We start from the raw sequence: 12291 nt of genomic DNA on the forward strand, positions 1-12291 counted from the left end.
CACATATACATTACTGCACAGTGAATTTCCTTTTTCACAAATCCCAGCTTGTTAGGAAGGGTCAGATTGAAGGGTCAGCTATGATATTGCACCCCTGGAACAGATAGGGTTAAGTGCTTTGCTCAAGGCAGCTTGGTGGTGCTGGGGCTTGAACCCTTGACTTTAGTAACCCAGAGCTTTAACCGTTGAGCTACCACTACTACCAGATTAATAATAACAGTTCTTCTACAGTCCCCTCTTAAGCTATTGGAATGGCAATGCTAATTCATTTGTTTTTGCTGTAAAAATATTGGAACTGGTGACTGACAGGTGTGTCATGTTACTCATGTTACTTCGTGTTACCAGAAGTCTTAGAATTCGGAGAAAAGCAAGCCATTTTGAAGCTGAGAAAAGAGGCAAAATTAATCAGAGGCACTGCACAAACATTGGGCATAGACAATACAACAATTTGGAATGTCCTGAAAAAGAAAGAAACTACTGGTGTACTGAACATCAGACACTGAATGGGTCAGCCAAAAACTGCTGATGACTGAAAGATTAAGAGAGCTGTGAAGAAAAACCACAAAACAGCATTCAGTGACATATTCAACTACCTCCACAGGGCAGGGGTGAAGGGATCACAATCCACTGTTCGAAGAACAGGATTGCAGATTGGAATTTGCAAAGAAAAACAAAGATGAGCCACAAAAGTTCTGCAACCAAGATTAACCTGCACCAAAGTGATGGAAAGGCCAAAGTGTGGAGAAGGAAAGGATGTGCTCATGATCCAAAACATGCAAGCTGTGAAACATGGTGGAGGTAGTGTCATGGCTTGGGCTTGCATGGTTGCTTCTGGAACAGGCTCACTAATCTTTATTGATGTTGTAACTCATAATGGTAGCAGTAGAATAAATTGAGATGTTTACAGGAATATTCTATCTGCCAATTTACAGGGAAATGCATCTAAATTAATCAGGAGGAACTTTATCATGCAGCAAGACAATGATCCAAAACACACTGCCAACTCAACAAAGGACTTTACAAGTGGAAGGTTTTAGACTGGCCAAGTCAATCACTAAACCTTAAGAGGTTGCAGTAAAAGCCTGGAAAAGCATCATAAAAGAAGAAACTAACAATTTGGTGATGTCAGTGAGTCTCAGGCTTGGGATATGCAGCCAAATCTTAAGTGTTATTTACTTCAAGACTTATGTTCCTATACTTTTACTTGCCTAACAATTCTGAAACAAAAGTTTGTATGTTTTATGGTGTTTAACACATCAGTATGTAAATAGCAGGAAATAAAAGCTGAAATCCTAAACTCTTGTCTCATCTTTTGATCTCAAACCCTTGATCTTTTGGTCTTTGGTGTATAGCACAAACAAATTAATTGGCCTGTTAAGGGTACTGTATGTCACTGTTATGTTCACAGCTTATAGAAAGTGTGATTTTTAATTCTAAATAAAGCCTGAGGATAATATGACCTATGAGCTTCAAAATAAAAATGAGTCAAATACTCTGCTCTGGCAAACCAAACGTGAGTAGGGATCAGCCTCACTGATGGTGCTTTAAACCAAATATTATGGATATTTTTAACATTTTTGAATATTGGTTTGTTTTATTTTTTAAAAGATCTTAATTTGCTTTCAATTTAATATACAGTATGCTTCAAACATTGGTGGTTTATTGTCTCATTCACTGCAGAGATTGAGACAGTCCAGTTTGTTCAGGTTTTAGAAGTCATAGCCTAAATGAACCTAAATGACTGCATGTTTCTTTATCCATCATGTAGATTGTTTGATTCCAGCATACAATACCATGGAACCATTGTTTTGCCAAAATCGCTGGTGTTTCTGGCATCTAACATTATAAAATGTTTGTGGGCTTTCATAAATTTTTTTAAATGGAAAACGGAGTCAGTTGCATTTGTTCTCACTCAGATTTATATTGTAGAAATATGGAGTATAGCTATAGAAGTCAAATGGACTGACCCCAGTGCCCACAAAAATATTCCCCCTTATATGGGGATATAATGTTGTCTTTCCACCAAATACACAGATCAGCCATAATATTAAACCAACCTGCCTACTATTGTGTTGGTCCCTCTTGAACCACCAAAACACCACTGACCCATTGAGGCATGGACTTCACAAGTCCTCTGAAGTGGTGCTGTGGTATCTGCCTCCAAGACATTAGCAGCAGATACTTTAAGCCAGTGGGCGTCATACACCACTGCTAGGAGTATACATATTTCTGTCTGAACAGGTGTATGGAGATCTTGTAAAAAGCCTTCTTCCCACGTTCAAATGACACCAATATTTTTCAGGCAGTTACTACACAATATTATTCTCAGTTCCTGACCTTCTCCTGTTGTACGAAAAGAAATGGGATGCTGAATACAATGCACTGGGTTAACACTTTTGTTAGTATTCGGAGGCAAGTTTAAAAGTTTTCATTGTTTTATTGTGTACAGGTAGAAAAAGAAATTTTGGATTTTAGGTAAATTAGTTTTTTATCATATGTTGTTGCAGGTGAATGAGATATATCACGATGAGTCACTAGGTGTGCACATCAACGTAGTTCTTGTGAGGATGATCATGCTTGGCTATGCAAAGGTAAGTCGACAAACTGAGCCAACTCAATAAATTTTGCATGCTTACACAAAAAATGACGGATGAAACTCAATTGAAGAAATTGCATAAAATGAAAAAAATACACACACAAAAAAACGTAAGTGATGCTTCATTCAGTCTTAGTTTGCTGCCCCTTTGTGTTGTTGAGCAATGCTAAATAAATAAAGACACAAAATTGTAATGTGTTTTGCCTTCATTTGTTTCCCCTCAGTCCATTAGCCTTATTGAACGCGGGAACCCATCGCGGAGCTTGGAGAATGTGTGCCGCTGGGCCTTCGTACAGCAAAAAGAGGATCCAGAACACTCCGAACACCATGACCATGCCATCTTTCTCACACGACAGGGCTTTGGCCCTACTGGCATGCAGGGTAGGAAATGTCCTTCACATCAACATCTCCTTATTTTATACCACACTGATTCACACTTGGCTGTTTACCTCCACATAAATCTACACTTTTCTGCTTTTTTTTAGCTAAAGCAGCGGTCAGACCAAATATAAATGAAATTCACCTGATGGAAAAGACAGTACACTAAAGGGGAAAGGGAGACATGAAAATTCATTTGTTTCTGTGGTGTTTTGTTGTTGTAAGTAAATCAAAAAGGTAGATGGAGAATTATGAAGTAGAAGTCATATCTGACTATTGCCTTGTTATTTTCATACTGTTGCTTGGTGTATATTTAAAATAAAATAGTTGGTTAATGTTACCCATACACTAAATGCATTTATTATTCATAGGCTGTATGCTACATATATATATATATATATATATATATATATATATATATATATATATATATATATACTTTATGTCTTGTGGTGTGAGGAACATCAGCTAGACCCAGTAAACTGCACAATAGCTACAGTCCTGGAGTTCTTACAAGGACATTTCTCAGCAAGGTTGGCTTCTTCTACAATCAGGGTCTACATGGCTGCCATTTTGACCATATTGATGGAGCCTCTGTGGGGCAGCATCCTCTAACGTCGAGCTTTATGTGGCTGAGGCCCATCTGCAGACCGGTCAGGTGCCCCATTTGAGCCCTTACAGTCTCTGAGCCTCTGAGAAGCTTCTGACTCTAAAGGAAACTCTTCTGCTGGCCCTGACATCTCTCGAGCGAGTAGGAGATCTACAAGCCCTCTTGCCCCTTCCTGCCATGACTCTGCCCCTGGATTAGCCAAGGCCTTCCTATATCCTAGGCCGGATTATATTATATAGAGAAAGTGCACCTACTGTGTCCAGTAAGGGTTCTCTGTACTTACGTCTACAACTCCAGCCAGTGGCATAAGTTGGAGCAGCTGCTGTTCTGCTTTGGCAGCGACAGTAGAGGTGATGCTGTGTCGAAGCAGTGCATCTCTAATTGGATAGTGGAAGCAATATCTATTGATTAAGAGGCTTGCGGCCTCACTACGACTCTGTGCATAAGGGCTCATTCCACTAGAGGGTGCACCTCCTTGAAGGCTTTGTCCATACACACATACAGGATGTATGTGCTGTGGCGGGGTGGTCTACGCTGCACACAGTCATTTGATATTACAGCCTGGATATACATTTCACCCTGGGTACGAGTGTCTTGCAGTAACCCTCGGGCTTAGATCTTTTTGAACAGGCCATACCCTCAGAATGACAGAATGGGTATTCTCATTCACACAGTGTGAAACTCACACAACGTTGAGTTCCCTTTGAAAGAGAACATCTGGGTTACGCATGTAACCTTTTTCCCTGAGAAGGGAATGAGAAGTTGCATAGCTTTGTCATACTGGGGCATGCCTGTGACTTGCGTCTTTACTTCAGATAATAGAGGCTGATGGCGCGGTTCACATTTGCCGTTTTTATATCACGCAATGTGCTTAATTGCCACGTCACCTGATCACGGCAGGCATGATGTTACACAAGCTTCAGATGCTGGTCACGCGTGAGGGTGCTTACCACAGCGTGAAGCTCACTCGACGTTTCATTCCCTTCTCAGGGAACAGGTTACACAGGTTAACCCAGACATTTTTGTATGCTGTAGCAGTAAGATTTCTCTTCATTGGAACTAATAGGCCCAAACCTGTTCCTGCATGACAATGCCCCTGTATACAAAGCTAGGTCCATGAAGACATGGTTTGCCAAGGCTGGAGTGAACTTGGCCTGCAAAGATCCCGGACCGCAACCCCACTGAACACCTTTGAGATGACTGGAATACTAACGAAAAGCAAGGCCTTTTCACCAGGCATCAGTGCCTGACCTCACTAATGCTTCACAGATCCCCATGTTCCAAAATCAATTGAAAGCCTTCCAAGAAGAGTGGAGGCAGTTATAGCAGCAAATGGAGAACCAATTCCACATCTATGCCCATGGTTTTGTAATGGGACATTCAACAAGCTCATATTTTTGTGATGGACAGGTGTCCACATACTTCTGCCCATGCAATTCCCTACTAGTAATTAACAATTTGTCACTAAACCAAATCATCATTTTTGATGATTACACTGTATGTCAAATAGGAAGCCAATTGCAGCTTGAAAAAGTGTTAAAGAGAATGAGAAAAGATGAGAGAAAACCAGCACTGAACATGTTTATCTTTTGGTCAGAAACTGATGATAGAGCTGGGCAATATGGGCCAAAAATTTACTTGTGCCGAAAGAGCATTTTTCTCACACAGTGTGTGCCAGTCAGTCTCTATCCCATAGCACTGATTTGGAGCTTCTACACTATTTCTTTTAAAACTGTAATGTTATAACTGCTCCTTGTCATACTTTAGATATCCAACCCGATAGTGCTGTGGCCTTTCTTTGGAACAATGTCATCAAGAGCAGATGACTTATCTTGTCTTCACTTTGCCTCTCAGGCCTCTCCCTGCTTGCCATCTTTCTGTAGATTGCTACTCTTGTTTAGGTGCGATTTCCTCAAGTGGGGGTGTGCAGCTGAGCATGCAGCCTGACTTTGCACCAACCTTATGGCTAAGATTTCTGCGGAATATTAGCTATTTTAGAAGCTAGATGGCAAAATAGGAATGAAAGTTTATTGAATTTGAATACTCTCAGCTTATCAACGCTTTTGAGGAAAAAAATATAGTGATAAAAAATGAGATTGTTTTATCACCCAGCACTAGATGATATGTTTACACTTTTAGCATTTTGAATTATTAAAATATTCAGCATTTATAAATAATGCTCCAATTCACTTTTAACAACCAGACAACAGTAACAAATGCATTTTTTACATCCCTCTTTTCTCTTAAGTGAATTTTGTCACATTTTTCATTGTGATATTTTGTCACAGTATTCATTGTGATTCATTCTTCACTCTCTCTGACATTCACTGAATTGTATTCTTTTTTTTTCCCTCCAATAATAAGTGCACAAATATCTTTTCTGACTCTTATGGTCCTGCTCCAGTCACATGAAATATTTCTTTCAAGTGTTTTAATAAAATCATGGACAGTACTCTAAATTTAAATTACTCTCAAAGTCCCACAAAAGTTCAAAGGACCTGACTTTATTGTCACTGAAATCATAACTGATAACGTGCTCCTCTACACTTACACAGTTGAGTTATACAGTTATATATCAATTTGTGTGCAGTGCTTCCTGCACTGATTGCTGTATTACAGAGCCATCACCCTGCAACACATCATTTTTGGTATATTATTTTTGATATATAAAGCTGGTAATCTTTCAATGATTAAATTCTCACAGTGTGACATGGCTCAGAATATACTCATCACTGAGTCAACAAAGAGCTAACAGTTTGATATCTGGCTCTAAATTGCGGTAGTAATGAGCCATTTTTTTAATGGGTAGTGTTCTGTTTTTTCTCATGTTTTCAAATCATTTCCTGTTGTCCTTTTATTATTGGAAAGAAACACTGGTTTTGCAATGAAAGAAACACTGGTTTCAGAATACATTTTCATTTGATAAATGGTTGAATTTACAGCTGCAACTGTTGAATGTTTTTTTGAATATTCTGTTAAATAATGTAAGGCTGGGACTCCAGGGTCACGGTCAAGAATGCCAGGTTTTCTGCTCCTCTGGAGAGTGAGCTAGCACACACTCATTCACTTGCATTCAGGTTCAGCTTTTCAGCTGGACACATATTCAGATTCCACAGGGCATTAAGACTGTTAGATGTCTAAGGCATAGCTACATATATAACAGCAGTGTGTACTTCATTTCTGGAGACTCCTGTAATCATATCAGCAGTTTTGTCTGTTACAGTATAGTCAAACTTTGTTTCATTAATGACTCAACTTAGTCAACTCACCTTACAGATCTCTCCCACGTTCTCACACTGTGATGACTGTGTATGCTCATGTAAGCTCAGGTGCATGCTTATGTAAGTTGTGCAGTTGTGCCAAGCTAATTCATGTTTATATAGACTACACTGCAGGGTACAGTGTCTAGAAACTTCAGATGATTTACTCCAGCACTTGATTTTGTTCTATATTTTAAGTCAATCTTGTGGATTGAATTGAAATATTAAAAGAGGTAGTCTCTGTAATTCCACTACCGTCATAAGCATAGCTACTGACAAAATGTGCTAATGATGTAATTCACAACTTTAGATTTACATGCTGTAACCACGGCTCTTAAGAAAACTATTTATGGGTGTCACATATTTATGCAACCACTTTAATATATACTTTTATATATACTGAATTAGTTAATGGATTTGCATAAATGTGAATTATCTGCAATTATAACTTATTATTACTTATAATTACTTATTCAAGAAACACGTTCTGTGTTCTTTTTCACAGGGAAACATGCTGAAATTATTGTCCATAGCCTGCTCTTGAAGTGCACTTCAGCTGTTCCCTAGATTTTAAGTCAGATATGTATATAACTATCAGTTTGTCATAAGAGCCCTCACCAATCAGAACCTACTTATAAGACCAGCTTACATCATGTCACAAGTGAACCCAAATATTCTTCATTTTTATATGCTTTATTTATAAGCCTAACTGTTGTTTATTTTTGTTCCCTCTCATCCCAGGCTATGCTCCTGTCACTGGGATGTGCCATCCAGTTCGCAGCTGCACCCTGAACCATGAGGACGGCTTCTCCTCCGCCTTTGTAGTTGCCCACGAGACTGGACATGTGTAGGTTTTTAAAAGTCTGGAGTGCACACAGTTCATGAACATTGTCTCAGAAACCTACCTTTTTACAATTCAAAATTGCTTATCTTAGTTCGACTTCGTTTTAGCTTATTGTTAATATTATGAATTCAGAGAAGGGTTCCTTTTGATGTTAAAGGTTTTTTTTGTTTACATTCAATTTAAGCAGTATTGCATGAACAAGAGCACGCGTCTACTAAATATCGGCATAGCTGCGATTAGATTAAGAGACTCGCCCTGCGGGCTCTTGACCCAGAATATAAACATTCTTCGAACGCCTCTTGACCAATCAAAATAGTGGAACATAACTAACTGTATAATTATTATTATTATGCTGCATAATAATAGTGCTTATGCGTAAAGCATAATCTAATTTGAGGATGCAACACTGAATTGTCTTCACCTTAGAACAATGGTAGTCTCTTGTGTTCTGACAGTTCCATTTTATATATTTATTTGAAGACTCTTTGCAAAGGCGCTTTAAAATACCAGTTGAATAATATCGTCTGTCAGATTATGTCTGTGTATAAAGCATAAAAGCGCTTTGTGCACACAAGCACTTATAATTCCCTTACTACCCACGCAGATTAATCACTGTCATCCATATCATTTTCTCCGTCTCTTCATACTGTGTGCACTTATTAGAGCTTTCTTTCTTTGTTTCTTTCATTGTTTCTTTTATTTTTCTTTCTCTCTTCCCCCTAACCCTAACCCTGATTTTCAGTGCACACAAGACAAAGACAAACAATTTCCCCAGATACTTGCCTGCATTAATTCCCTGGATCTGGTATTAGCACAGCTAAAATGGACGATTATGCAATTCTCATGAGAAGAAAATAAACACTTGTTGTTCCTGTATACCAAAGATAGAGGGATAAATGCTTATATAGAATCTTTGGCATGTTATACCACTTTTATGGCCATTTAATTGAAACTGCAAGTAAGGCCCTTTTATTATCTTCTTGTACTAAATGTACAGCATTTCCACAACTGTATATTTTGGACACTGTGTTCAGTTATTGTTTTGGGAGATGGAACAGTTTTCCAACAGTCATTTGCAATGACAAAATGACAAAAAAACTAATTATTTATTCTTATACTTATTATAATTACTTATTGTAATTACTTATTCTAGCATGACTGCTCTTCATAATGTGAAAAAATCCTCATTCAACTCATGTTGGTATCAGAATGAATTCAGATGATTACAGGATCATTTTGTCTGCCAGTTTACAGAGAAATGCATCCAAAGTAATCAGGAGTAACTGTATCATGCAGCAAGACAATGATTCAAAACACACTGCCATCTCAACATAGGACTTTATCAGGGGAAAAAGTGGACATTTTTAGATTGGCCAAGTCAATCACCAAACCTTAACCCAATTGAGCTGCATTTCACCTCCTGAAGAGGAGACTGAAGGGAGAAACCTCCAGACACAAACAACCGAAAGAAGCTGCGGTAAAAGCCTGGAAAAGCATCACAGGCAAGGGATATGCAACCAAATATTAAGTGTTATTTACTTTCATTTATTTCAAGACTTATCTGTTCCTATACTTTTTCTTGCTTGTTTTATGTTTTATGTTGTTTAACACATCCAGATGTAAATACCAGGAAATGAAAGTTGAAATCCTGAACTCTCATCTCATATCCATCTTGGTGTATAGCAAAAAACCAAAACCGAATTGGCCTTGCTGTTTCAATAGTTTCAGATGGGACTGTATTTATCAACACGTGCAATGATGCAGAAGGTCTCAAACAAAAGAATTTTTACTTGCTTGTAGCCAAAACCACAGATTGTATTCTCTCTCATCATTGTGTCTTTAGATTGGGAATGGAGCATGATGGACAGGGCAATCGTTGTGGTGATGAGACAGCCATGGGGAGTGTTATGGCTCCTCTGGTGCAAGCCGCTTTCCACCGCTATCACTGGTCCATGTGCAGTGGACAAGAGCTGAAGAGATACATTCAGTAAGTCATCAGCTCTTTCTCTCTCTCTCTCTCTCTCTCTCTCTCTCTCTCTCTCTCTCTCTCTTGCTCTCCTTTCTTATGTAAACATAAGATTATTGACATAGTGAAGTTTTCTGGCAATCTTTGGCAAGTCGCTAAGGTACAAGTTGAATAACACTCCTTTGGGATGTGTTCTTATAGGAAAATAATCCTCTTCCATTTTGTTTCATATTATAGCACCCTGGATCAAATTAGCAAACTCTTGAAGATTATAACCAGAAGCAGTGTGTCTTACAAGCTGATATTGATCAACCAATTAGAATTCCTGTTTGTTTCAACTTATTTTGTCAAAAGTTTATCTTGTTGGGGTTCTAAATGTTTTTGAAGCCAATAATAATTATTTGAACGAATAAGGTCAATTAATGCAAGTTTCCACATTCTAGGTTTTGTTTAATGTTGCAGTACTCACAGTTAGTATTTCATTGCTATTTTAGGACATGGGATATGGAGAGTAAATTTTCATTATTCAGTGGTTCAGTTGTGGAATATGATCCTGACCTATTCCTAATTTAATACAATGATTCCAAAGCTGTTGTAAGTCACTGGCAGTTTATGCCTTGATTTGATACACCTTATTCTGAATTATGACACATTCTGCGGTGTTTTTTAGTGAGACACAGTTTTAATAAACCATGGAATTTGAGGTCATCTGTCACATATTTCCCCCTCACTCCAAGCGCTCAGCTCATCACGCATAAGCAACCCACAGCACTACTGCACACTTCTCCAAACTGTCATGCTTGTTTATGTTGCCATGTGTTTTTGTTTTGATTCATGTCTTGTCTCCAACTATGTCCTGTCATTGGTTGTCTGATGTTTCCCCATTACTTTCACCTATTTTCAGTTTGCTCTTTGATTAGTGTGTGTATTTAAACCCTCGTGTGTCTTGACTCTGTGTGAAGTATTGTTCAGTGTGTACCCATCTGACTTTTTGTTCTGTGTTGCAATATTCTGGTTCTTGTTCTGTACCCTTGTTCGTGTAATTTTTGATTATCCCTGCCATCATTGTTCATAGATCGGCTGACCTCGGACTGTTTCCTGTTCCTGAGTTTGATTCAAGTTTTGGATTTGGCTGGCTGATCCTTAAATATAACACCTTAACTGCACTTGCATCCATCTCACCTTCCATTAAATGACAGAATACTTTGCCCATAACAGGGATGCAGCAAGAAGACGGGAGGGGCATTATGCCGGGATGACCATGCCGGCATTACATTGGAAAAAATTACTTTATTGGCCTCACCTGGACACCCCATTTCACCAAATGCCCTCCGGAACTATTCCTGCTTCAGAGCCTATTTTATCTTGAGAGCCTGTCGAACCCCAAGCCTGAAGAATAACAGTGGCTGAGGTTCTTTCTGCCTCAGCTCACCAGCCAAGCATGCCAATGGGCAGAGCTCCTGTTCACCAAGAGAATCCTAGGCCTAGGAAGCATAACCGAGTTTCTATGCCTCCTGAGAGTGGTGTTTGGGTGTGCCGAGTTTAACCTCGACTTAGAAATTTTATTGGGGAGGGCCAGCTTGTTGTTGAACCCACTTGTCTGTTCATGAGCTACTATGAGGGGAGGAAGGCTGGAGATGAAGAGGAAGCATAGGCCCTGGTAGAGCTCCAGCCAGAGGCTGACGTGCGGCCTTGCCTGCTGATTAACATCCTGCTCCTGCCAGAACACCATAGCTCCCTCACCTGACCCGGTGAGTCTGTCCCAGCCCCACCAACTGACCCCGAGCCTGTCCCAGCCCCACCACCTGACCTGACCCTGGCGAGCCTGTCTAAGGCCCATCTGACACTGGCAAGCCTGTCCCAGCTCCACCACCTGGCACTGGTGAATTCATCCCAGCTCTGCCACCAGTTCCCAGCAAGGAGGTCTTTGACCCACCACCTGCTTCTGTCAACACGTCAACATGCTGGACAGTGCCTGCTTTGGCTTATACTTGGAGATTTTACCCAGAGGGGAGGTGTTTGAAGGTGGTGGATCTGTCACGTTCCCCCTCGTGGCAAGCGCTGTGAGCAAAGGTGCTCAGTGCATATAAGCAGCCTACAGTGCTATGGCACACTACTCTCAACTGTCGTGTTTATTTATGTTGCCACATGTGTTTTTGTTTTGTTTTGTCTCGTCTCCACATGTGTCCTGTTATTGGTCCCTGATTACTCTCACCCGTTTTCAATTTGCCCTTTGATTAGTGTGTGTATTTAAAGTATTGTTCAGTGTGTACCCACCTGACTTTGCTGAGCCGTTTCTTTTCTGTGTTGCAATATTCTGGTTCTCCATCTTGTTCTGTACCCTTCTTTGTGTATTTTGGATTGCCAATGATTGTTCATAGATCACCTGACCTCTGCCTGTTTCCTGTTACTGACTTTCATTCATGTTTGGGATTTGTCTGCCTGCTCCTTAAATAAACCGCCTTTACTGCACTTGCATCCATCTCACCTCCAACTTTATGACTTTTTACTGATGCTCTCAATAACTCTCTTAGGCTGATCTCTTACAAAACATAATGATGATTGAACTCTCAAAATGATTTCTTTACCTAATGCAAATGAAGAATATGAAATTATGTGATATTAAATTAACATTAT

At 39.5% G+C, this 12291-nt stretch overlaps 1 protein-coding gene across 2 annotated transcripts in view; it reads left to right on the plus strand.

Moving 5' to 3' along the window:
* The window catches only part of adamts3 (ADAM metallopeptidase with thrombospondin type 1 motif, 3), a 79280-nt gene that overhangs the window by 38759 nt on the left and 28230 nt on the right, over window positions 1-12291 (plus strand). For both annotated transcript variants that reach the window (XM_053653951.1, XM_053653950.1), the window contains exons 6-9: window positions 2508-2591; window positions 2821-2977; window positions 7586-7691; window positions 9532-9675. In XM_053653951.1, coding sequence (XP_053509926.1) covers window positions 2508-2591; window positions 2821-2977; window positions 7586-7691; window positions 9532-9675 — 491 coding nt within the window. The remainder of the gene's footprint in view (window positions 1-2507; window positions 2592-2820; window positions 2978-7585; window positions 7692-9531; window positions 9676-12291) is intronic.

The sequence above is a fragment of the Ictalurus furcatus genome, chromosome 22, assembly GCF_023375685.1.
Source record: "Ictalurus furcatus strain D&B chromosome 22, Billie_1.0, whole genome shotgun sequence".
NCBI lineage: Eukaryota > Metazoa > Chordata > Actinopteri > Siluriformes > Ictaluridae > Ictalurus > Ictalurus furcatus.